Source organism: Procambarus clarkii, chromosome 78, assembly GCF_040958095.1.
Source record: "Procambarus clarkii isolate CNS0578487 chromosome 78, FALCON_Pclarkii_2.0, whole genome shotgun sequence".
NCBI classification, from domain to species: domain Eukaryota; kingdom Metazoa; phylum Arthropoda; class Malacostraca; order Decapoda; family Cambaridae; genus Procambarus; species Procambarus clarkii.
Window position 1 is genome coordinate 11,418,985 of NC_091227.1, and position 27,327 is coordinate 11,446,311.

The 27,327-nt window shown below is 50.4% G+C and overlaps 1 protein-coding gene across 3 annotated transcripts in view; it reads left to right on the forward strand.

Annotated features, from left to right (window-relative positions):
• LOC123746140 (centrosomal protein of 76 kDa) overlaps nt 1–27,327 on the forward strand; it is a 245,210-nt gene that overhangs the window by 209,864 nt on the left and 8,019 nt on the right. For 2 of the 3 annotated variants that reach the window (XM_069314067.1, XM_069314066.1), the window contains exon 12: nt 20,637–20,866. In XM_069314067.1, the coding sequence (XP_069170168.1) occupies nt 20,637–20,866 (230 nt within the window). Of the gene's footprint in view, nt 1–20,636; nt 20,867–27,327 lie in introns of those variants that run through there. The other variant, XR_006771466.2, reaches the window with a different exon arrangement.

The window sequence follows — 27,327 nt, forward strand, 5'->3', positions numbered from 1 at the left end:
CCACAATTCACTGTATGGAATAATATTACTGCAAAAAAACTAAGAAAAAATCAATCAGAGACATTGAAATAATTAGGTAATAATATATTTGTAGCAACTGCCGTCTGACAGTTCGGGCGGAGTAGACCTCGTCTGGCGAAGGCTCTGCCAATGCCCCCTTTTTGCCACACTTCCCTTCCCTATTTCGGCTAAAATATGTCACCTGCGATTTTTTTGTTATTTTTTCCGTGATCTGGGAACAAAAATGAACACTTCTATAAGACGAGAGAATTTTTTATATTTTTTTGTTGTTGTTGCGCCTGTGGGTGTGAATTCCATTTGGGCCCCTAGCGGTTTGAGGGTTAAATACTTTACTTATAATATCAATCATAACAACAAAATAATTTCTGGACAAACTTGGCTGAGACACATGAAAGTAAACTTAATCTTTACTTGCAAAAATAATAAGGGTAGCTATACACTATGTACACAAGGCGACATGTCCACAATCACACTTCGTAGCAGGACCACATTGAGTGAAGGAGACGTGTAGAACCCGAGAGAGCACCAGGAGTAATCTGCTGACTGGGTCTTCTTGTTGTTTTAGATTTTTTTTTTTTTTTTGAGATATATACAAGAGTTGTTACATTCTTGTACAGCCACTAGTACGCGTAGTGTTTCGGGCTACTTAGGGCTATTTAGCTACTCAAAACGAAATGTCCATGTAGCACAGGCTAAGGAGAGCCCGTAAAATGACTGAGTAATCTGTGACCCAGCATGGTTCTTGACCCAGCATGGGTCAAGCTTGTGACCCAGCCAGCAGGAGTAATCTGCTGGCTGGGCCACAGGCAGGGGCTTATATACGCCTGTGGGTGACGTCACGGCTGGCAGCAAGGTGAGGTATAATGATGAGCCTGCGAAGTAATGGGTAGTTGGCGTGTGCTAAACAGGTCACCGGCTCACACCTGGCGTGGGCTCTCGGGGCAAGGTAGGGGGTCCGTGGAGGAACTTTCCAGACATCTGGCTGGAGGTGGCTGTCTGGTTTGTCGTAGAGGAGGTAGTGTAGCATGAAGGTGTTGAAGGTGATAGGAAGAGGCATCTTTCCACTGCTATGCAGGGGAATTATGTAACAATAGACTATATAATAATAACCCTTCCCCCAGCTTGTGTAGGAAACAGTTTGTGGGAATTTAATCATAAGAGGTATTTTGATATTTATGATATGATATTTAATTATATTAATATTGATATTAATACATATGATATTTAATATCATATTAATATCATATATAATATCATACAAGGAGGCCCGGTCGAGGACCGGGCCGTGGGGACGCTAAGCCCCGGGAGCACTTCAAGGTAACTACAGTCCACTCCAAATTCATACAGACTGCTCTCGAAAGAAATATATTAATGTAAGAAATAAATTAATATAAATTACTTAATAATATAAATTGTAAATAAATAAAATAATATAAATTACTTAATAATATACTGTAAATTGTAAATAAATAAAATAATATAAATTGTAAATAAATAAAATAATATAAATTGTAAATAAATAAAATAATATAAATTGTAAATTAATAAATAAATATATCCCACAAGTCAGTTTTCCCCACTCGTCCCCTCCTTCCCTTCCACTGTTATTTTACCAAATTTGCTAGCATGTTTTTACCCTTGTGATGCTCAGGGCTAATTAGCATTTGTCACCCACAGGCGCATACCAAAAAAAAAAATATATTTTCTAAACCTGTTAATTTATGTTCTCTGATCATGGGGAAAAATAAAAAAAAAATTGAAAGTGGCATATATTGCTTGCTATAGGGTGGGGAAGTCTGGCAAAAAACAGGCGCTGACTCAGCGTGCGTCCCAGACGGTCTGTTGTTCGCCAGCTGTCAGGCAGGAGTGGCCACAAAGAGATAATTACTTAATTATTTAAATGTCTCTGATTGATTTTTTTTTGTTTTTTTCTGTAATATTATTCAATTGTGTGTAGTGTGATATATTTATATAATAAAATGAGTGAATCATCGCTGTACTCAAAAATATAGTGTGCATATTGTTGATTCAATTATTATGTTCATCAAACAGTGAACAAATCCTTTGTCGGTTATTACACTATATGCACAGGTTATATATATAAGTATCTGCATGTTTTGTTCACCATAACGAACCACTAAGTTGGTATTATGAGTCAAAAAGCAACGAGGAGTGACTACCACACACCAGCCAGCCACTTGCTGCCTTAACACCTCACTCGCCCACATTCTCCTCCCACCATACTGTTTTTGCTTTTAATCACTATATACAGAAGTTATAAATAAGTATATACATTCGTGTTCACTATAACGAACCACTAAGTTGGCATGCTGAGTGGCAGTGGCAGTAGCAGCCAGTGGCAGCCCGCCACTGGCTGCTAATTCCTCCATCCCTCAACTCACCTGACTCACCCACATTCTCCTCCCACAATACTGTTTTTGATTTTATTCACTATATACAGATGTTATATATAAGTACCTACATGTTTTGTTCACCACAACTGTATAACTAAGTTATATAGTTAGTTCAGGCACTAAGAGACGTCGCTACACACAGTCAGCTGGCGACTGCTTCCCTCACATATTCAAGGTCAGACGCACTAAAATTTCACCCACAACAATACTGTTTGTGGTGTTATTACCATATAAACAGACTATATATAAGTATCTACATGTTTTCTGGGGGGAGCCCCGTCGGCTCCCCGGAGCTATCCCAGGCTGATATGCTAATGTCAGACTTTGGCATCAGTCATGTGTATGGAGTTCTTAGGCCTACCGGGGACCACGGCCAGAACCGGGCCCCCTCAGAGAGGCAAGGGGAGCAATGGCCTATAGAAGTCCCCGTGTAGTTGGAAGCATTCTATGTCTGCCATCGACCGGAACAGGCACCCAGAAAGGTAAGCGCCCCAAAACAAACCCCTATTCTGGTTAAAATTGCTACCTAAAACCGAACTAGTGGATAGAACTCCCCAACCGAAAACAAGCAAACTAGTGTGACGTCACACACTGCCGCGCCGCTGTCTGTGCAGCTCCCCCCTCCCCGGGAGGGGGAAGGGGGAGCCCCAGACCCCCCGCGCCGGCTACCCACACCTCAGTTCTTGAGGCTGATGCTATAGGCGATGGTCGTGTGCTCTGGCTCCGGTGTCGCTACTGCACTGTGCTTTGCGTGTGGTGTTAGTTTTGTGGGTGCGAGAGCCAGGAGTTATCTTCAGTACTCGGGCTGCATGCGCCTAGGGCTGCCTTCCCTAGGTGCCCTGTAAGTACTGCCCTTGGGGCTTGGGGCCACCTTCCACAGGCTCCTCGGGGTCTGCCTCTGCTGGTCCGTTTTACCTTTCGGTTTTTCGGCCGCCTGTTGGGCTCTTGGGTGTTCTGTTCTCCCTTGTTACCGGCAGGTAAGAGGCAGTTTGCACTGGTAGGGGCGCAGGGTGCTGCTCAGCTTGTATTTCCCGACATCGCGGCCGGCTCTGTTCCTTGGGGTTCGCTGTCCTCTTGCGGGGTTTTGATTTTCTTTTTGTTTTTGCCTGGTGGGGGGTTCTGTCATTTTATTCAGTTTGTTTTTGCCCTTCCACTGTTCTCCTCGGTGGCGCCCCCTGCTAGGTCCCCGTGAGTGTACACGTCCCTGGGGTTCAGCTTTAGAAGTTTGCTTGGTAGTTTTGGGCGCCGGTTTGCAGCACCCTGCCTGGGACTACCTGAGCTCGAGTCCTCTTAAAGTAAACGCTCAGGACCCTGGGAATCCCCTAGGGGGCACGTGGGTCCGATGGATGTGACCCCGGAGTCCCCACTCGCTGTGTGCGAGTTTGAGGGTTGCTCGGTCCCCTTGTCTCAGGGTGACCCTCATTGTTTTTGCCTCTGCCACGCTGCCTGTTGGGTCGGTGATACTTTCGACCCTGAGTCCTGTGAGTGTTGCTGCTTGCTTGTGACTCAATTTACCCAATCCTCTGATGATTCCATTCGGGTACAGGTGGCACGTGCGTTGCAGTCTAGGTTTCGTCTGTTGCAACGCGCTCGATTGGTTGCTTCCCCGGATGCCCCGGGGCTGCCCCGCTTTGCTTTTCGAGACCCGGACTTGGGGGTGGGGGTCGCTTCGATCCTGGTTCAGTCCGCACCTCCTCGTCCTTCCCCTTCTGTTCGTTCTGGTCCCCCGCCCCTGCTTCCGGCCCCGAAGCGTCTGAGGGTTTCGGGGTCGGAGCAGGGGTTACTTGATCTCGAGACTCGGGCAGCTTCGGGGGTTGCCCCTTCCAGGGGGGCGGCAGAGGCATTCGAGTCTTGTCTCCCGGCCGAAGCTTCAGGGTCTGACCAGTGGGCCCCCCTTCCTCCAGCTTTTCCGGCTGCTCCGTCCTTGTCTTGTGGGGTCGGGGCTTGGGGAGAGGACTCAGCCTCGGGTCCTGTGGTGACGGACCTCGAGGCTGGGGAGGGGCTGACTTGGGGGCCTTGGGCCCCGCTGGACCCCGCCTGGGTTTTTCTTCCCACTGAGCGGGGCTTATTGTTACAAGGAGTGGGGTTTTCTTTCCCCCCCTCTGCGTACGAGTTGGATTTGGTGTCGGCCCCTCCCCGGGTTCGGTTCCGTGTTCCCCCGGGTACGTCGGTTCCGTCCTTCCGGAGGTTTTCGGCTTATCGCATCCAACCTGGTGTGGTGCTAGCGGCCTTTGCAGCTTACCTCCTGCGTGACCCGGATTATGCCTCGGAAATGGATCCGTCCACGTTCAGGTTTGGGACTTCGTTCCCTTTCTGGCTCCGTTACGAGGTTCCGGAGTCGTCCTGGCTAGCAGACTGCCCCTTGTTTGGTCTGGATTCCTGGCATTCCTTCTGTCGTTCCCGCACGCTGGAGTGGCGGGAAGCTTCCACGATGCTTCAGGTTTTCCTGGGGGGTGACCTTGAGTACCTGAATGAGTGCTTGTTTGCCCCTGCCCTTCCCCGCGATGTGGGCGTTATTCAGCTCCATGTGCAGGTTCCCTCCCTTTCGGCGGCGCTCGTGGCGGAGGACTTGCGCGCTTGGGGCCTTTTGTGTTCGGCCTTGCGGTTCTTTTCCCTCCTGGAGCTGTCTTCGGATTGGCTCGTGGAGGATGTTGGGACGCTTGGGTCCGTCCCGGGGTCCGGCACCTTGTCCTCGGCTGCGCGTTCGTCGGCTGCCTTGTTGAAGCTGTTCACGCCGATTTTGCGGGATGCGGTTTCCCTGTTCTATGCTTCCCGTCTCGCGTGTCGGCAGGCGGTGCTGGGTTCCTCCGTGGAATCTGCTTGGGCTCTGGCTCTTAGGCGTTCTTCACCTTTTTGTCCTCTCCTGTTTGGGGAGTCGGCCGTGGCGCTGTTTATTCAGGCTGCGTCGGCGGCTTGTCGTCCGATGTCGGACTTGTTGGTTTTCCGGGGGTCCCGGGGTGGGTCTTCCCGGAAAGGTCGTGCCAGGGCTCGGGGTTCCTCTCGTCGTGGTAGGCCTCTGGTGTCAGGTTTGGGGTTGGCTCCTCCTGCGGACCCTCCCTCGTCTGGTCGGCGCGGTGTTCGCGCTGTGCGGGGTTCTGGGTATCGTAAGGGTCGCCGGCCCTTTCGCGGTTTGCCCCCTTGACGGGGCGATGGGGGGGCGGCTTGCGCTGTTCGCCCGCGCCTGGTCCCACGATTCGTGGGCCTTTCGGGTCGTGTCTCGCGGCCTGCGGTGGCGTTGGGTGGCCCCTCCCCCCTTTGGGGGGTCGGGGCTGGCAGGGCAGGCTTCTTCCCCTGCGCTCTGTCGAGTCGTCTTGGAGTGGGTACGCTTGGGCGTCGTCGAAACGACGTCGTCCCTCAGATGGGTTTCCCGTCTGTTTCCGGTTCCGAAACGGGACTGCACGGACCTGCGGTTCATTCTGGACTTGTCCCGTCTGAACCCCTGGGTTCATTGCCCCTCCTTTCGGATGACTACGCTGTCTCAGGTTCGGCTCCTCTTGGAGCCGGGAGCTTGGATGGTGTCCCTGGACCTCCGGGACGCTTATTGGCATGTCCCGATTCATCCGCGGTTCAGGGACTGGCTTGGTTTTGTAGTGGGGCGTCTGAGTTACCGCTTTCGTTGTCTCCCGTTCGGGTTGAACCTGGCACCTCGCGTGTTCACACGCCTTACACGGGTTGTGGTGGCTCGTTTGTGTCTCCTAGGTGTTCGGGTGTTGGCCTACCTCGACGACTGGCTGGTTTGGGCTCCCAGCCAGTCAGCTTGCTTGCTAGCCAGGGATTTGGTTCTTTCCCAGCTCGCCGGGTTCGGGTTCTTGGTGAACTGGAGGAAGTCCCATCTGGTTCCCTCTCAGGTTCGGACTTGGCTGGGTCTCGTGTGGGACTCTCGAACCGCCTCCTTGTCTCTCCCTCCGGAGTCTCTCCTGCGGCTGCGGTCCCGCCTTCGTCTGTTTCTGGAGGGCCCTCGGGTCACCCGGCGGTTGCTCGAGGGGCTGTGCGGGAGCCTGAACTTCGCGTTGGTGGTCTACCCGCCGGGTCGGGTTTGGCTTCGACGGCTGTTCTGGTTCCTTCGGGGTTCCCCCTTCCGCCTCTCTCGCGATCGCAGAGTTCGACTCCCGGGGGACTTGCGTCGGTTGCTGCGTCACCGGCTTCCTCTTCGGATTTTTCGGGGTTCAGTGCCTTGGCGCCTACCCGAGCCCTCGCTCGATGTGTACACGGATGCGTCGTCTCTCGGCTGGGGTTTTGTGACCAGTGCTCACAAGGCCGGCCAGGGGCGTTGGGATCCGTCCTTCCGTCGAGCTCACAGCACGGTGCGGGAGTTCGCGGCAGTGTGGTTTGCTCTGGGGAGGATTCGGGTGGCCCACGGATCGACGATTCGGCTCCATTCGGACTGCTCTCCGGTGGTTCATTGCCTGAACCGCGGGGGTTCGATGCGGTCCTTGTCTCTTTGGGGTTGGTCGCTTCGGGTGACTCGTCTGCTGAGTTCTCGGGGTTTGGCTCTCCTGGCGGTTCAGGTACGGGGCGTGTCCAACGTCTTGGCCGACGCCCTGTCTCGCTTCGTTCCCCTCTCCACGGAGTGGACGGTCGACGACGAGTCCTTCCGTTGGCTTTGCCAGACGTTCGGGCGCCCCGAAGTGGACCTCTTCGCGTCAGCGTGGTCGCGGCGTCTTCCCGTTTATGCGGCGCCCTTCCCCGATTGCGAGGCCGTCGGGGTCGATGCCTTTCGGCTCGACTGGTCGAGGTGGGGGTTCCTGTACCTCTTTCCCCCGGTTCGGCTGTTGCTCCAGGTCCTGACTCGCTTAGAGACTTACCGGGGGAGAGTTGTCCTTCTGGCCCCTTGGTGGCCGGCCCAGCCTTGGTTTCAGGCGCTGGTTGCTCGGTGTCCGAACCCGAGGGTTTTCCCGCGGCTCCGCCTCTTTCAGCAGATCGGGCCGGTACGTCACGTAGCTGGTTCGATCTTCTCCTCGAGTCTTCGCGTATGGTTTTTTTGACTTGAGTCTATCATCATCTCTATGGTGATCAGGTGGCTTCCTTGTTGGTGTCCCACCTGAGGGCTTCTTCTCGGCGGCAGTATGAAGTTTCCTGGCGGTCCTTCCGTTTCTTTTTGCGTCTTCGTCGTGTTAGCTCCTTGTCTGTTCGGGTGGTCTTGTCCTTCCTCTCGTGGTTGTTTCAGGACCATCATCTTATGCCTAACACTGTCGCTTCGTATCGTGCGGCGCTGGCGGAGCCGCTTCAGCTTGCTTTCGGTATCGATGTTACGTCTGCGCCGTTTCGCAAGCTGTCTCGTGCATTGTTTCACCTCCGGCCTGCTCATGCGTCGCCTGAGCCGTCCTAGTCTTTGGACAGAGTGCTCGCTTTCCTTTCATCTCCTCGTTTCGTTGTGGCCCCTTTGGTCCAGGATTGTTTTTCCAAGGCACTTTTCTTGTTGGCTTTGGCGTCTGGGGGTCGGGTAGGGGAGCTTCATGCTCTCCTCCGTCGCAGGGGTTTCTGCTCTTTTGGTCGTGGTGATAGTTTTGTTCGTTTGCAGCCGTCTCCTTCTTTTCTGGCGAAGAATGAGACTGCTGCGTTCCGGAGGGGTCCATGGGTGGTTGATGCTTGGTTGGTCAGGCCGGGGGTGCATCATGTTTTGTGTCCGGTTGCGGCGCTTCGCCGTTATTTGCGCGCCACAGCTTATGTGTCCGGGGACGCGCTGTGGGTTGATCCGGTTTCCCTTCTTCCCTGTTCGCGGGTTCGGGTCTCTCAGGTCGTCCTCAGGGTTATTCGGTCCAGCCAGCCTGCGGTCTATCCCCGTGCCCATGACGTTCGTAAGTTCGCGGCTCTTGCTGCCGTCTTTGGGAATATGTCTTGGTCTGATATTCGGGCGCGGGGATTTTGGCGGTCGAACAGGGTCCTGGCTGCTCGTTACCTTGTGAATGTCCCTGGGCCTCGTCGGGCCTGTGTTGCTTTGGGTCGGCGGTTGCAGCCAGTTGTCTCGGCTTCGAGTTGAGGGGTGAGCGACGACCGCCTCCCGGGTAAGTCCCTCATTTTCTGTCTGTGGGTAGTTAGCTCCGGGGAGCCGACGGGGCTCCCCCCAGAAAACCAGCGTTGAATGTAATGAAACGCCATTTTCTGGGTGAGTCCCGGAGGCTCCCCGGCATCCCTCCCTCCCTCCGGTCGGCGGTTTTTCGCGTTTTTGACATCCAGCCTCAAGAACTGAGGTGTGGGTAGCCGGCGCGGGGGGTCTGGGGCTCCCCCTTCCCCCTCCCGGGGAGGGGGGAGCTGCGCAGACAGCGGCGCGGCAGTGTGTGACGTCACACTAGTTTGCTTGTTTTCTGTTGGGGAGTTCTATCCACTAGTTCGGTTTTAGGTAGCAATTTTAACCAGAATAGGGGTTTGTTTTGTGGCGCTTACCTTTCTGGGTGCCTGTTCCGGTCGATGGCAGACATAGAATGCTTCCAACTACATGGGGGCTTCTATAGGCCATTGCTCCCCTTGCCTCTCTGAGGGGGCCCGGTTCTGGCCGTGGTCCCCGGTAGGCCTAAGAACTCCATACACATGACTGATGCCAAAGTCTGACATTAGCATATCAGCCTGGGATAGCTCCGGGGAGCCTCCGGGACTCACCCAGAAAATGGCGTTTCATTACATTGAACGCTGGTTTTTTTTCACCATAACTGTTCAACTAAGCCGGTATAATGCCCAAAGAGCATAGTGGCCACCCCTACCAACATGACAAATCATGCAGATGTTGCCACACCCATCACCAAAATGGCTTCTTCCCCACACTCCTTTTGCTGTTATTACACTGTATATACACGTTATATAGTGGTTCGTTATGGTGAACATGGGGAGTATTCACCATAACGAACCACTAAGTTGATATGCTGGGTGGCAGTGGCAGCCAGTGGCAGCCCGCCACTGGCTACCACTCCCTCCCTCCCTCCCTCACCTCACCTGACTCGCCACCATTCTCCTCCCACCATACTGTTTTTGCTTTTATATACAGATGTTATATATAAGTATCTGCATGTTTTGTTCACCATAACAAACAACTAAGGTGGTATAGTGAGTCCAGACAGTAAAAGGTGGTCACATAGAGTCAGCAGACAACACTACCTCCCTCCCCAGCAAGATTACTCCTCCCACTACAGCGCTAATTATCACAACAATCCTGCTATTATCAGAATCCTGGTCATTTTTATCACAGTCAGGGGGTCTTCTGTAATAATATCATCGCTAAATAATAGCATGAACATGTATATTATGGCATTTTTAGGCGATGCTGTGGTCACAAGCTGAACAGCAGTGCTGTGAGCTCATGCTGCGTGCATCAGACTTGGTGACTCACTCAATACTGAGGCCCTCACACCTGGGAATTTCGCCCACGATCTTTTTTAAAGATGGCATCTGTTTACAAGAGCCCCGATGAAGGTGGTGAACCCCGTGTATCCGTGGGCTGTTTAAATCTTGCGTAGTACTCTAATACATCATATGATGGGATGCGCAATTTATAGCAAGTCACTCAACCCATCATATGATGTGTTGAGCAACTTAAGGATTAACCACTACACTGCACAGAGCACCTTGATTCACTAGATGGTGGGGGATGTACATAGAGAACCATGTGGCATTTTTAGGTATAGGGAGCGATTCAAAACTCCCGCAGGTACACGGGATTCACATCCTGTGTAAATTCTGAAAAAGTGTTGATCTGGGCCGAATACAGCCACTTCATAAAATACTTTGTCTTCGTGTGTACATACTCTGCGTAGGTGGTGGCACTGGATTTTACATTTTTTGTTTTTTTTCTGGGGGGAGCCCCTACGGCTCCCCGGAGCTATCCAGGCTGATATGGATACCCTAACTATTTTGCATCAGTCAATGTGAGTGGAGTTCTAGGCCTACCGGGGACCACAAGCCAGAACCTGGTCCCCTCAGAGAGGCACAGGGAGCAATGGCCCATAGAAATGCACATGTGATTTGGAGCATTCTATATCTGCCATCGACCGGGACAGGCACCCAGAAAGGTAAGCGCCACAAAACAAACCCCTATTCTGGTTAACAACAAAAATCGACAAACGAGTGGACAGAACTCCCCCAGGAAATCGAACTAACAAGCATGACGTCACACGAGCCGCGCCGCATGTCTGTGCAGCTCCCCCCTCCCCGGGAGGGGGAAGGGGAAGCCCCAGACCCCCTGCGCCGGCAATCCCCGCCTCAGTTCCTTGGCTGATAGGATAATGCACGGTCGTGTGGCTCCAGCTCCAGTCTTGTCTCAGTGCTGTGACTTGTTTGCAGTGCTGCTCTTACAGTGGTCGTGTGAGCTGGGAGTAGTATTCTCAGGTACTCGGGCTGCATGTGCTTAGGGTCACCTTCCCTGAGTGTCCTGTAAGTACCGCCCTTGGGGCTTGGGGTTGCCTTCCACAAGTCACCTTGGATCTACCTCTGTTGACTTTTCGCTGCTTGGGGTTTAGCCGCCCCGAGTGTTTGGGGGTTTTACTTCCTTGTTTACCTTGGGGTAAGTCGTAGTTTTAGCACTGGTGGGGCGCAGGGTACTGCGTAGCTAGTTTTCACCTATGACAGCGGCCGGCTCTGTTCCCTCTGGGTACGTTGTCCACTTGTGTGGTTGTGTGGTTTTTCTTTTATATTTGTTTTTGCCTGGTAGGGGGGTCTGCCTTGTGTTCCCCCCCCCCTTATATTAGGTTCGTTTGTGTGGTGGCGCCCCCTGCTTTGCTCTCACGGGTGGACACGTCCCGTGGGTTCAGCTTTAGCAGTTTGCTTGGTAGTTTGGGGCGCCGGTTAGCAGTGCCCTGCCTGGGATAACCCTTAGCAGACCCAGTCTAGGGGCCCTGGGAATCCCCCTGGGGGCTCTCGGGTCCGATAGTGGAGACCCTTGCGTCCCCTCTCGCTTTGTGCGAGTTGAGGGTTGCTCTGTCCCTTTGTCTCAGGGTGACTCTCCTTGTTTTTGCCTCCGTCATGCTGCCTGTTGGTTCGGTGACACATTCGACCCTGAGTCCTGCAAGCTTTGTTGCTTGTTCGTGACTCCATTCACCCAGTCTGCTGATGAATTCCCATGGGTGCAAGCAGCTCACGCGTTGCAGGGTAGGTTGTTGCAACGCGCTCAGGTTTGTCACTTCCCCGGACGCCCCGATGCTGCCCCGCTTGTGTAGGGACCCAGACTTGGGGGTTTTGGTCGCTTCGGCCTTGGTTCTTCCACACCCCCCTTGTTTTTCCCCCTCCTGCTTCCGGCCCCTACGCATCTGCAGGCTTCGGGGTTGGGGCGGGGTTAGAGGTTCTGAGACTTGGGCAGTTTCGGGGGTTGCCCCGTCCAGGGTAGCTGCGGAAGCATTCGAGTCTGTTCCTCCGGCCAATGCTCCGGGGTCTGACCAGTGGGCCCCTTCTCTTCCAGCTCTCTCGGCTGCCCCGGCTTTTTCTTGTGGGGCCGGGGCTTTGGAGGTCGACTCGGCTGTTACGGCCCTCTCGGGTGGCAACCGGGTTCTTACTCTGATGTTGTTAGAGGAAGGGTATCCGGCCCCAAGCCAGTAGTGGCTTTCAAGGGGTGCGATCCGTAACGCAAGTAAAATAAAAGGGGAAGGGAAATAAAGTCAAAACTTAATAATATAATTACCGTCACCAATAAATATATATAAGAAGATTACACAGGGGGGGGGTATAAACACTATTATATACACTGTTGTCTTCTTCTGAAGACTCTGGATCTTCACGGTGCTCACAATGCCAAGCTCTTGGTGCTCTTGTGGCCTCACGACGAATCCTTCGAGAATCTTGAGTCTACCCCGGCCACAGGCCAGCCAAAGCACAGTTCCACTGGGGGCACCGTCGTGGAGGCCATCAACCACAAGTCCAGCCGGTAGCTGGCAGGTTCCAAATCAGCGACGCTGGTTAGGCCACTCCACGGTCGATACTAAGGTCGCGAACCCTTAGTCAGGAGCCTCGTGTGATCCCCACAGACCACTCTCCTTGCCACAACACCCCAGTGGTTAAGCGTCTCCACCAGTCAGTCCCGGGTATGACAATCCTTCAACTGCCACTTCACAGGCAGGGTAACACCACAGTGTTCATCTGGGGGGCGACTCACAGCTGCTGCAGCAAACACTTGGTGACGAGACGGCTGCCTTGGGTAGACTGATCCAACTTCCATTACAGCAGTCCCAGGTCGACTCTGTAATCAGACACGTCATCAATAATAGAGACACTCTAGGGCATGTCACTTACCGGCTCAGACCCAAACGCCCACCTATCCACTCCATAGATGGCGTTGCTGTCTGAGCGCCACCTCACCAGAGGTCAGCAGCGGCTGTGTTATGAGCTGAGCTGGACTGGAAACTAGCCCTTGTGGCCAGTACACCTCGTCCTCACCAGGTGTCGTCGTCCATTTGGAGGGGGTTTCGGGAGCTGACCCACAGATGGTGTGGTCGTCACTGCTCCAGGCTCGGACGCTGGATTCGGGTCCGTAACATCAGCCTCTACACCGGGGCCTGGTGTAGAGGCTCCAGGGGTTGGGGAGGAGCGGCCTTGGGGGGCCTTGGGCTCCATTGCGCCCCACCTGGATTCCGTCCTTCTGAGCGGGGCTTACTGTTGCGAGGAGTGGGGTTTTCTTTCCCCCCTCTGCGTACGATTTGGGCTTGGGTTCTGCTCCTCCCGGGGTTCGGTTCCGTGTCCCTGTGGTTTCTTCGGTTCCATCTTCTGGAGGTTTTCGGTTAACCACATCTCTTCACCTGTGCGGTTGGCCTTTGCGGCTTACCTCCTGCGTGTCCCGGAGTTTGCCTCCATACTGGTTCCTTCTGTTCTGGACAGGTTGGGCTCCTTTGTAGCCGTTTGGGCTCCTTTGTAGCCGTTTGGGCTCCTTTGTAGCCGTTTGGGCTCCTTTGTAGCCGTTTGGGCTCTTTTGTAGCCGTTTGGGCTCTTTTGTAGCCGTTTGGGCTCTCTTGTAGCCGTTTGGGCTTCTTGTAGCCGTTTGGGCTCCTTGTAGCCGTTTGGGCTCCTTTGTAGCCGTTTGCGCTCCTTGTCGCCGTTTTGGGCTCCTTGTCGCCGTTTTGGGCTCCTTGTCGCCGTTTTGGGCTCCTTGTCGCCGTTTTGGGCTCCTTGTTGCCGTTGGGCTCCTTGTAGCAGTTTGGGCTGCTGTCGCCTGTTGGGCTGCTTGTCGCCGGTTGGGCTACTTCTCGCCTTGTTGGGCTCCTTGTAGCCGGTTGGGCTACTGTCGCCAGTTGGGCTACTTCTCGCCTTGTTGGGCTACTTCTCGCCTTGTTGGGCTACTTCTCGCCTTGTTGGGCTCCTCGCCTTGTTGGGATACTTCTCGCCTTGTTGGGCTACTTTTCTTTCGCGTCCTGCGCATGTGCCGTGGGAGTTTGTTTTGGTTCCGGGCGGTGTGCACATGTGTTCTGCATCCATTTTCTCTTGAGGGGGCTTCGCCTCTCGTTCTTTTCTTAATCCAATCCGTGCCCCGTTGCTTTGGGGGTGTTTTGGGGTGCTGCTGTGGGGAAGTCACGAGGTTTTTCCCTGCGTTCTAGGGTGGGGAACCTCCTTCGCCGCTCCCCTCCTCTCCAGCGTGGGCGCCCTGGCCGCCTCCGGCGTCTACGGACTCGAAAGCTTGCGTCATGGCCCTTCAGCGCCTATGTTCTGCAGGTGAGTTGGTGCAGTTTGGCGTCTCCTTCGTCCTGACACTGTTTTTGTTTTTGGAAGTAGGAATGGGTGTACATACGTACTTGAGAACGTGGACCGTATCACCCGAGGTGCCTACTGCAGGGCTAATACCTGGTTGATACCTGGTTGATGGGGTTCTGGGAGCTCTTCTACTCCCCAAGCCGAGGCTAGGCTCGACTTGTGAGTTTGGGCCACCAGGCTGTTGCTTGGAGTGGCCGCAGGGCCACATACCCACCACAGCCCGGCTGATCCGGAACTTCTCTTAGAAAACCGTCCAGTTTTCTCTTGAAGATGTCCACGGTTGTTCCGGCAATATTTTTGCCGTATGGGCTATTAGCCCATATTGGGCAGCTCTTGTTCTCTCCACCTGATTCCTTCCTTGGTTCACGGGTGTCTGCGGGTGGCTTCTTGGCCCTTCCGAGGCGGCTCCTGTCTGTACTCCTGCCCCTCTCCTATGCTTGTCTAACCTTGCTTGAGTTCGGGGCCCCGACTCCACCTTGTTTCGCAGTGCAACGGTGGGGGTGCCTGTTCAGTGATACGTTTTTCTGTGTCGAGGGTGTTTTGCGCTCGCCTCCTTGTGCTTGCAGGATTGGGTTCTGGCTCCTTGGTTCCGCCTCTCCCCTGTCATTTGCCTGTCGAGCGGATTCTGTGCTTCATGGGCGCTCTCGTCTCTGCTCTTGAGGCTGTGTATTGGGTCAGCCCTAGTTGGGCTGCCTAATGTGTTCCTTCGTTTGCCTGTTACACTGCACACGTTTCTTCTACCATCCCTGTGGCTCAGTTGGGTGCTCGGTTTCCGCCTGTGTCCCTTTGTGTGCCACTCGTGTACGATTTATCTATCTTCTCTGTCACTTCCTCGGGGAGTGTGGTGACGTTTTGCTGCGGTTTTGGTACTGCAGCTGCATGTCAGGGTTGGTTGTGGCATTATGTTCGGCCCTTCCGTGCTCCCTCTGGGGCCCTCCTTCCTCGCCGGTCTTGCTGTGCCGGGCCTGGTTTTTCCATGTTCCTTGGATTCTCTGTCTTATCCTTGCCTCGTTGTGCTGGCTGGGGATGAGCTTGGGGTCTTCGTCTCGCCCCTCGCCTGTCCTCCGGTTTCCGTTCAAGTTCCAGAGCCTAGTGGGCTCCCTTCCTTGGTGTTTTTCACGGCTGCCCCGGGGTTTTTCTTGACGCTGGGGCTTTGAGGGGACAGCTCGGCCCCGGGGCCTGCAGGGTGGGTTCCCGGGGCTGTGGTGGGGCTCACGTGAGGGGCCTTAGGCCCCGTTGGTCCCCGCCGGGGTATTTCTACCCCTCTGGGCAGGGCTTGCGGTTTTGTGGTGTGGGGTTTTTCCGTTCCCCCTCTTCGCACGTGCTTTGTGGGCGTCAGCCCCTCCCTGGGCTCGGTTTCCTTGTCCATTGTACCCGTTGTGTCCATCCAGTCGGTGGGTGCTTTTCTACGGTCTTCGCCCCTTTTTCCTGGACGGGCCTTCTCCGTCATGTCCCCCTCTTCTTGGGGTTTCTGCATGACTTTTGGTCTCGGATGCGACGGGGTTTTTGTGCCTTCGTCCTTTGTGTTTGCTTCTTTTTGTTCTCGAAGGTTTGGGACGATTTTGCTCCTTCCCGTTTTCTGGTACGTCTGTCGTCATTCGGTTGAGCTTCCCTCCGGTCCTTTCTAGGGCTTGTGGGTCCTATTCCCGGCAGCTTCTGGGTGTTTGGCCTTCTTGTTCTTTTGTGCATATCTCTTCTCTTTGCGCTGTCTCGGTGCTACTCGTTTTCCTGGGGGCGATTTTGCTCCTCTTAAAGAGTCTTTTCACTCCTGCCCTTCTGCGGGATGTTGGTGCGGGGCGGCTCCTTATGCGGGTTCTTTCCCTGTCGGCTGCACTTGTGGCGGTGGACTTGCACGCTTGTGGCATTTTGGTTTTGGTCCTGCGTTTTCTTTTCCCTCCTGGAGCTGTCATAGGATTGGCTTGCGGAGGATGTAGAGGCGCTTGGGTTCGTTCCTGGGTCTGGCACCTTGGTTTCTGCTGCTAGCTGTCGGTATCGATGTTCCTTCTGTGCCGTTTCGCAGGCTGTCTCGTGCGTTATTTCACCTCCGTCCTGCTTATGCACTGCCTGTGCCGCCCTGGTCTTTGGACAGGGTGCTCTCCTGTTTTTCTTCTCCTTGGTGGTTGTGGCTCCTTGGGGTCAGGTTTGCTTTGCCTCGGCTCTCTTTTTATGTTAGCATTGGCCTCTGGGGGTCGTGTGGCAGAGCTTCATGCTCTTCTCAGGTGCAGTGGTTTTTGGCTCCTATGGTCGTGGTCATAGGTTTCTTCGTCTGCGGCCGTTCTCCCTTTTTCTGGCGAATGTTGTGCCTGTTGCTTTCCGGAGGGGTCCTTGAGTTGTTGTCTCGCCTTCGTGTTGAGGAGTGGTTCACCGACCGCCTCCCGGGTATGTCCCCTTGTTTTCTTAGGTAGTCTTTGGTGAAGTAGCTCCAGGGAGCCGTAGGGGCTCCCCCCAGAAAACCAGCATTGAATGTAATGAAACGCCATTTTCTGGGTGAGTCCCGGAGGCTCCCCAGCACCCTCCCGCCCTCCGGTCGGCGGTTTTTCGCGGTTTTGATATCCAGCCTCAGAACTGGGACGGGGGTCTGGGGCTCACCCTTCCCCCTCCCGGGGAGGGGGAAAGCTGCGCAGACATGTGGCGCGGCTCGTGTGACGTCATACTTGTTAGTTCGTTTTCCTGGGGGAGTTCTGTCCACTCGTTTGTCGATTTTTGTTGTTAACCAGAATAGGGGTTTGTTTTGTGGCGCTTACCTTTCTGGGTGCCTGTCCCGGTCGATGGCAGATATAGAATGCTCCAAATCACATGTGCATTTCTATGGGCCATTGCTCCCTGTGCCTCTCTGAGGGGGCCAGGTTCTGGCTCGTGGTCCCCGGTAGGCCTAGAACTCCAACCACATCGACTGATGCAAAATAGTTAGGGTATCCATATCAGCCATGGATAGCTCCGGGGAGCCTCCAGGACTCGCCCAGAAAATGGCATTTCATTACATTCAACGCTGTTTTTTTTTTTTATGAAACATGGAGCAGCCTACCTGCTGAACACCTCTCCACTGGAGAAACATTCTCAGCTGGGTCTTCTTGCTGTACCTTTTGAAGGGGTTGGAGTTCTTCAGTGGTCAGTTCTTCGTTGTGTTCTTCCACCAACTCCTCCACATCATCACCATCCAATTCCAAGCCCATTTGCCGGCCCAGGCACATCATTTACAGGCTCAAACCCCTCTAAAGTCTAGTTCTGTCACACATTCAGGCCACAATTTTCTCCAGCCAGAGATCAGGGTTCTTTGAGTCACTTCTTGCCAGGCTTTGTCAACGAGTTTTGAAGCACTACAAATGTTAAAATGGTCTTTCCAGAACTCTTTGAGGGTGAGGTTTGTGGCTTCAGTCACTTCAAAACATTTCCGAAAAAGTGCCCTTTCATAAAGTTTCTTAACACTTTGGCGTGCCCCGCGCGCCACCCCTCAACCGTGCTATTTGGGTCCCAGGGTTTCACGGGAGCATGCGTTAATTCTGAAAAGTGTATACTCTCTTCAACTTTGTCACCTTAATTCTCGTCCTACGAGATTAAATTTGGTATCATTGTGTTCGCAATAGAATTCTCTACAGCACTAAATGCATATAAACTCCAAAAGCTTGGCTAATTACCTGCAGCAAACAGAGAAAGTGCGAACGAGTTACCCAGGAGCGCGCAAAAGCGATAAAATGTGTTCACTCTTTTCACTTTGGTCACCTCAATTTTCGTCCTTGGTCTTTCATTTTGGTATCAATGGGTTCGCAATAGAATTCTCTAGAGGAACATTAGCATATAAAATAAAAAATCTGATCACACTCCACCCGCCGACGAGTTGAAGACGGGCAACATGTTAACCGCGAGTGAGCGCCCAGACGCCTTCCAGCTACACTCCCAATTCCTGCCCACAAATGTTTAGTATTTAGTATTTTAGTATATATAGTATTATAGTTTAGTATTTTTTGTGTAGTAGTTGTACATCACATAAGCATTGTACATAGCCATTTGCACAAAATAGATAGTCATTTTCTTCGTCCATTTGTGAATTTTCCTTATGAAGTGATAATATTTGATCATTTGGTCAAAGTGATCAACACCTTTCATGTTTGTATTGTAGTCACAGATTGCATTCGGCTTGTTGACAGTTACCAAACAGTCCCCAAAAAATCGGATAAAAACCTGATTTTTGGGAGTCATTTTAGTGGATGACGCAATGCTGCGTCATCCCCGAGATTATCGACAGTAAATGGATGACGCAATGCTGCGTCATGCCCGGACTAAAGTGTTAAAATTCGCTATGATTTTCTGGTCCATAGGCTGAATTAGAGGAGGGGTTATCTTGAGGTTATCTTGAGATGATTTCGGGGCTTTTAGTGTCCCCGCGGCCCGGTCCTCGACCAGGCCTCCATCCCCGTGACAGCTGACTAACTCCCAGGTACCTATTTACTGCTAGGTAACAGGGGCATTCAGGGTGAAAGAAACTTTGCCCATTTATTTCTGCCTCGTGCGGGAATCGAACCCGCACCACAGAATTACGAGTCCTGCACGCTATCCACCAGGCTACGAGGCCCCTGCCCAGGCTACGAGGCCCTACGAGGCCCCTACGAGGCCCCTACGAGGCCCCTACGAGGCCCCCTTAATACCCCTTAACGGGGTGTTAAGAGGAAGGAACTTTACTGTGAGAAATTTACTGTATCTGTGTAACAATTCATCTTCCAAGCCTGGAGGATGAGCAGGAGCATTGTCAAGGAGAAGCAGGGCCTTGAGTGGCAAATTTTTCTCCTGCAGATATTTTTCTACGGCAGGGCACACCACTTCATTCACCCACTCCAAAAAAAAATTCCTAATCACCGATGCCCTTTTATTAGCCTTCCACATCACACACATTTGGGTTTTCTGCACTTTATACTGTTTGAAAACTCTTGGATTTTCAGAATCATACACAAGCAAGGGTTTAATTTTCAAATCGCCACACGCATTTCCACACAGCACAAGCGTAAACCTATCTTTCATAGGCTTGTGTCCGGGCAATGATTTTTCCTCCTTGGTAATGTATGTCCTCTTAGGCAATCTTTTCCAGAACAGTCCTGTTTCATCACAATTGAAAACTTGTTGCGGTAGGTATCCCTCAGCCTCTGCAAACTCTTTAAATTCTTCAATAAATCTTTCAGCCGCTGGTGTGTCTGAGCTTGCAGCCTCCCCATGCCTCACAACACTATGGATACCACTTCTTTTTCTAAATTTTTCAAACCATCCCCTACTTGCCTTAAAGTCTATCGTATCTGCACTTGTTCCAGGGGTTTTCTTTACAAGGTCTTCGTGCAATACTCTGGCTTTATCACAAATGATGGTCTCTGAAACACTATCACCCGCTAACTCGTTGTTGTGTATCCAAATTAATAACAACTTTTCCACTTCCTCAAGTATTTGTGGTCTTTGTTTTGTGATTGTTCTTATGCCTTTTGCCACTTTAGCACTCAGAATGTCCTCTTTCTTGCTAAGTATAGTGCATATCGTTGATGTGGCTTTGTTGTACTGCCTACAAAGATCAACAACACGTATACCATTTTCATGTTTCCGAATGATCTCTTGTTTTTCCTCCATTGTCATCCTCACATGCGCTTTCTTGCCTTGATCCTTACCACTGGCTTTCTTGTGACCCATGGTGAGATATATAATAACAAATTTTATGGTCAAATAGCCAAAAATCCAAAAAAACACTGAAAATCCTGGTGAAGAATTCAGGCGGGATAGTCACTGGGCACGAGGCACTGGTAAACTGAGCGGCGAACATCGTGCCACCACACGCTAGGTCGGCCTATACACGTATCAACACTGTCGCCTTCCGAGGCAACCCTCGTATTCCGATGCAAATTTTCCGAGCGAATCCTGCTCATATTCCGAAATCTCGTATACAGGCACACTCGTATTCCAAGGTACTGTACCACTGTATAATAATTACTTTTATGTTCAAAAAACAAAAAATCACCACAATAATTGAAATTTCTTACAAGCGTGATCGTCCCTAAGCGGGCGGCTCTGGTAAACTGAGGAAGATCTGCCAATGCCACCAGGAACGCTTGGTCGACCCGAACGCGTATCAACGAATATCATTAGTTGACGACACTATCGAGTCGCATTTTCTGATCAAATTTATATTGTAACTCGAAATCATCGTAAGTCGAGGTGTCACTGTAGTTTAAACTCTTTATTAAAATATAAATTACTTTATTTTCTAAAATCAGAATAAATATACTGTGCTTTGATCAAGATTTGATTTTGAAAATCAAATAATAATCTACACAATACTGTATTATAATCTTACTATTCCACACCACCAGTTATTATCCATGTTCACATTTAGAAGCACACAATACCATTTTGGAACACCTCACTTTTGGTGAAGAAATCTAGCATTTAATTTGTCATGTACTTTATCATGCTATCTTTATTTCATTATGTTAAAAATTATTTGTTCTAAACTGTAATTGTTATACTTTACTAATAATTTGTAATTTGTCTTTCACTGATTATTTCATACAGGACAATGGCCTGAGTGCTCACTTTGACGAACATTTATGCTACATGCTGACTCCAGCATTATGGTCCTATGAGAGGAATGCCACAGAGGGTGACGACGACACTAAGAGTAGAGGTGCAGAACTCTTCTCCGCTGCCTTGATGCATACTGTGCCAGAGGGGCACATTTTTAAAGCATTTCCCTTGCACTTTGTACATTGTTCTCCTCGTCGGGCTTTCAGTACTATATTAAAGTAAGATGCTCTACAATTGTGTGTTTATGTAGACTATTTTTTTCTTTATTTAAATCTTTCTAAACCTTCTTAAAGTTTTACAGTTGAGATTTATAAATAATTCTATTATTTGTTATATTAATGACATTTAACATTCTTCCTTTTTATTAAAAATTATGTCAGTGATATAGAAAATTCATTGCCTGTATTCATCCTGAGATGAAGACATGCAGTGAAATTCATTACAATTAATAGCTTACTCTGGTCTTTTGTAAAAATTTTCTCACATTACTTTTTCCAGTCTGCTATTCCTTCAGTTTCATTCTGATAGTTTTATATGTGCCATAGTTTTTGGATAATGCCAATTTGTTATTTTTTGGTTATTTTGAGGAGAGCCTCGTATGGGTCCCTGAAGCTACAATGCTGATAGTGTCCAACTACTAGGCTCCATCAGTCGTAGAATTCTTTTAGGCCCACTGGGGACCATGAGCCCAAACCTGACCATCTCTAATGGGTTGCAGAGAACAGTGGCACCATGATAAAATTATCATTGAATTTTAATCATGTACTCCACCACTGGGGAAAACATCCACAGAGTCAGTGAAAGAAAACAGACCACTGCTGGTTATAACAAATATTAAGACCTCAAAATTGCTTGAAGAACACCCCAAAAAATTAAAACAAATGATTGAAAACTCATGAAACTAGTGCTAGCTGATTCGCCTCACCTCCCCACCTTATATGAGGGAACTGATATAGTGCTATATAAGTTTGGGGTCATCAGTCACAGAGTTCTTCGCCTACCAGAAACCGCAAGCCAGAACCTGGGCCACACAGAGATGTGCAGGGAGCAATGGGCTATGAGCACTTTATATTTAAAATATAGTGAAACCTCAGTTCTCATAAGCCTTCTCAAAAGTTCTCATAAGCAAGTGGCTGTCTGTACAAACATTTTTGGAAATGGTAACTTTTGGACTCCCGCGGTGAAAGATGAAAAAGTATGTTAATCCGGAAAACGTGCTAATGTGAACCTTTAACACTGAGAGATAAACAAGTGAAATGCCGGGCCTAACACTCATTGTACACCACCACCACCAGGGAGGTAGGGAGGGAGTCGGTCAGGAAGAGAGGAAGGGAGTGAGTCGGTCAGGAAGGGAGGTAGACAGGGAGGGAGGGAGTCGGTCAGGAAGGGAGGTAGAGAGGGAGGGAGGGAGTCGGTCAGGAAGGGAGAGAGAGAGATAGAGGGAGTCGGTCAGGAAGGGAGAGAGGGAGGGAGGGAGTCTGTCAGGAAGGAAGGGAGAAAGAACGTGTCAAGTGTGTGAGTACCAGACGTGACTCGCTTAAGCCTACTGAAGGAAGGTGGCACTGAAGGTGTTGCAAGAATTATATGGTTTTCTTATTGCCATGGAGATCTAGTTACGAATATTAAATAGCACACTATAATATTTGAACAGTACAGTATTTGGTTTGCTATTTATTCATTTAAATATTTACAAGAAAATAAAATGGGATTTAACAGAACTTAAGGCGCATATATTAAAGTCATCGTACAGCGTGTCAACACCCACGTGTTGACACATGTGGAAGGGAGTTGAGATGGCTAGCATGAGGTGGGGGAAGGGGGGTGACCAAGAAGGAGATCACAGATGTGTGATCTGTCTCTTTCCAGTCTCACCCACCCTTCCACCTGTTCACCAACTTGTCCACCTGCCTGCACGCCCACCTACGCACCTGCCTGCACGCCCACCCACCTGCTCACCCACACATCTGTTCACCCATCTGCATGCTTGCCCACCCACCCACCTGTTCTCCCACAATGCTCGCCCACCCACCCACCTGTTCTTCCACAATGCTCGCCCACCCACCCACCTGTTTACCCGCCTGCCTGCTCACCTACCCACCCACCTGTTCACCCATCTGCCTGCTCACCCACACACCCACTTGTTCACCCACCCACACACCCACCTGTTCACCCACCCACCTGCCAACCCACCCACCTGCCAACCCACCCACCTGTTCACTCACCTGCCTCCTCACCCACCTGCCTGCTCGCCCACCTGCCTGTTCACTCACCCACCCACTTGTTCAACCACCTGCCTGCATGAGCACTTACCCACCTGCCAACCCACCCACCCACCTGCCTGCACAGACCTGCCAACCCACCCACCTATTCACCCACCTGCCTGCTCGCCCACCTGCCTGCTCGCCTCCTGCCTGCTCGCCCACCTGTCTGCTCACCCACCTGCCTGCTCGCCTCCTGCCTGCTCGCCTCCTGCCTGCTCGCCCACCTGCCTGCTCACCCACCTGCCTGCTTACCCACCTGCCTGCTCACACACTTGCCTACTCACCCACCCACCCACCTGTTTACCCACTTTCTAGCCCACCCACCTGTTCACCCACTTTCTAGCCCACCCACCTGTTCACCCACTTTCTAGCCCACCCACCTGTTCACCCACTTCTCTGCCCACCCACCTGTCTGCTTGCTCACCCACCCACCTGTCTGCTTGCTCACCCACCCACCTGTTCACCCACCCACCAGTTCACCCACCCACCTGTTCACCCACCTGCCTGCTTGCCCACCTGCCTGCTTGCCCACCTGCCTGTTCATCCACCTGCCTGATAGCCCACCTACCCACCTGTTCACCCACCTGCCTGATATCCCACCCACCCACCTGTTCATCCACCTGCCTGCTCACCCATCTGCCTGCTCACCCACCAACCCACTTGCCTGCTCGAACCTGTTCTCCCACCTACCCGTTCACTCATCAAGCCCTTCTGCCTGTCATCAACCCATCTAAAACCTACCTGCCTGAACCCACCCACCTGCCTGCCCACCCACTTTCCCTGCCCACCTATCAGCCAGGCAGCTAACCACCCATCTAGCCCCACCCTTTAATTAGTGTGTGTCAATTCAAATCATGATTGTGGTATGAAAATTGTTGGAAATGTTCCCTTTTGGACTCCGAGGTGAAAGAGTATGTTAATCCAGAAAACGTGATAATCCGGCTGGAGGTCCTTCGCATACAGTCCAGATTAGCGAGCTGATACAATACCTCCATTCCTCCTTCCCCCCATCCCGCACCATCCCCCACTATTTCCATACCCTTCCCCTCCCTGCTACCTTTAACCCTTTAACTGCGCAATGCACATGCAGGCCCATGTCTGGGGTGCACTACGCACCTCCAGGTATTTGTATTTTTCACGTTCCATTCAAAACTCCCACAGCTATATGGGGTTCACATCAGTTTCCTCAGGGCTCTTGTAAACAGATACCATCTTTAACCACTTAACTGCGCCAACCGAGTATTCTCGGTCAGTGGGAAACTGCACCAACCGAGAAAACTCTTTTTGATTTTTTCGTACCCACTCTAAATGTGTGCGAGGTTGGTTGTGTACGAAATTTGACTGTAGGACCTCCAGTGAGAGGCAGCCATCTTGGAAAATATTCCCAGAATGCCCTAGGACTGCTGGCTGGGTTAGTTCTTAGTGAGCAACCATGTGTGGCGCACGTGCCTCTGGCTCCCAAACACCTGTCCGACGCGATGTTGAATGATAACGCTCTGTCGGTGAAATTCATACCTTATTGTTTGAAGAACATTAGGGTCATAATATTGGTGAAGCTAGGTGCAATAAGGACCTAACACAAAGGTCGGATGCAAGTGATACAGCACCTCTGAGGACGATACAGCGAGCATATCCAATTGTAGCTCTAAGTGTCACCCTTGCAATCCTATGCTGTCTCCAATTTATTTTGATGATATGTAGATGAATCATTTTCTGTGCTCAGTAATGATTCATCTGATACAAGTAGCATAGATGAACAGTGTTAGCGGCTTCCATGGTGGTGTTTTCCATAGATATTTTCGAAAATACCTGAATCTCTTCCTGACTGACGGACACTCTTGAGGTTAGCTGAATCTGTTTCTGACTGACGGACACTCTTTGAGGCAAGCTGAATTTCTTCTTATGTGGGACCATACAAAGCGATCTTTTCAAGACTACCTTACAAATTGATCTTTTCCTATAATCTTTTCAATACTACCTTATGCTTTACAAGCTTGGGTACATACACCCTACAAGTACTAAAGCCAAGGGTGTCCGTGAGTGCGTTATTTGCAAGCACACAGAATGAAGAAACAGGAAGCGAAAATTTATCTGTACCTGGTATAACTAGAGCGAAATCGTGCTGTGCACCATGGACTGCTTCGTTGATTATTACTCACTTCCGAGGTACTGAGTGTGTAATACAGTGTGTTACTGTGTAAATAGTGTGTGAAACTGTACATATTGTAATTTTAGTGAATTTTTAACAAGTAATATTGGGATAATAAACATTTATTGTGGACACATTACTGACACATGTATCACAGTTCCAGGGAACATTATGAATGTTCTACTGTATACATATTGTAAAGGACACACATATGCATCATATACGATAAAAAAAAAATAAATAAAACCGCATTGAAAATACATAGAACAAATAATTGTAAACATATTTGTGGCAACACCCGGTGCTTGAATGGCCCGCGCGACCGTGTCTGGCCGATTCATGCACGGGCAACCAGGCCCTGATGACGTCACAGTGCACCTTGTTCACGTCCCCACAGCCTAAGTAAGTGGAATTTGGTATTTATTTTTACATAGACATGTTCAGGGAAGGGAATTTTATCATTTTACAAAGAAAAAAATAATTTTGGGGAACACTTTATTTCATGCGCACAGGGGGAATTTCACAATAAACTCGGTGCAGCACGGTGGTTAAAAAAAATCGTGGTCCACATTCCCGGGTGTGAGAGCCTCAGTAGTGAGTGAGCAACCAAGGCTGGCGCTCGCAGCATGAGCGCACAGCACTGACGTTCAGCATGTGACCACAGCATCGCCTAATAATGTCAAAATATATATATATAACCTGAATTATTTAGCCATGATATAGAAGAGCCTGAGTGTGATAATGACTGGGTACAATGTTCAAATATCAGTGATTCAATGCTGTTCACGATGTTCACAGCACTAGCCACAGCACCACAGCATTATTTCGTCCATCTAGGAATCTTCAAACGACTTCTTAGGTTCATTTTCAAAATAAACTTGTGGTCAATTATTCTTTTACAGGAATTAGTGACCAGGATTGTGGTTATAATTAGTGTTATGAGTAGTATTGTGGAAGGAGAAATTTTGGTGAGGAAGGGAGAGAATTGAGGTAGCTTCCCTGTGTGTGGCAACCACTCTTTGTTTTGCTCACCATACTAGCTTCGTGGTTCGCTATGGGGAACACACATGTACATGGGTATATACAGTGTGTGTGTGTATATAGTGTAATAACAGCAACAGGAGTATGTTGAGTGGAGCTATTTTGGTGAGGGAGGTGACGTCGTAATCATAGCATCGTCTGCTGTCTGCTGTGTGATTTCTCATGCAGTGTATGGTGGCCACTGTACTGTTTGGACACAATACCGGCTTACTTGCATAGTTCTGGCAAATAAAACATGTAGATAGGTATATATAACGTGTGTAAATAGTGTAATAAAAACAATAACAGTATGGTGGGAGGAGCAATGTTGGCGAGTAAGATGTTGGAGTGAGGGAGGGCCTGTCTGGGTGTGGCTGCTCACATTCGCGATGTTCTGAATATGTTAATGGTAAATGTATATAGTGTGTGACAGTGTATAGTGTGTACATATGTTGTAAATATACATAATTGAACATGAAACATTGGTACTCACCTAATTGTGCTTGCGGGGGTTGAGCTTTGGCTCTTTGGTCCCGCCTCATGGTGTGAATAACTGTATGATGGGAGGAGCAATGTTGGCGAATACAATGTTGGAGGAGTGAGGAAGGGCTGGCTGGATGTGACAGCTCACACTCGCGGTGTTCTGAATGTGTTGATGGTGAATGTATATAGTGTGTGACAGTGTATAGTCTGTAAATAGATTGTATATACACATAAATTAGCATGATACATGGTAAATATTTTCAACATATGTGTACACAAGTGTCATGCACGTAACACAGTGTCCTCGGACAGTACAGATGTTTTGCTGCCATAATATAGTGTACGTGTTCATTGTACATAAGATTAGCACGTAAAAACAAATAAAATGTATTTGGAACTGTGGCAAAAAAGGAACAAAAATATATTCGCGGCAACTCGCGCGCCCCGCCTCGGGCCTCGAGCGAACGGGGAATGCTGACGTCACGCGCTAACTTACGGACCCCATAGCAGCCAAAGTAAGTACAATTTCGAAATTTTTTTGACATACTCATACTAAGGGAAGGATTTTTGACACTTTAAAAAAACAAAAGAATTTTTTCAAGATAATTTATTTCCTGCGCACTGAGGGGGGTGTCATATTTGGAGGCGGCGCAGTTAAAGGGTTAACCCCTCATCGCCCACACCAGACCCTTCCAGCTGTACCCCTCCCAGCCATATGGATGGTATTAATTATTTTTTATTAATACGGTGGGCTTCTTTGGTACCA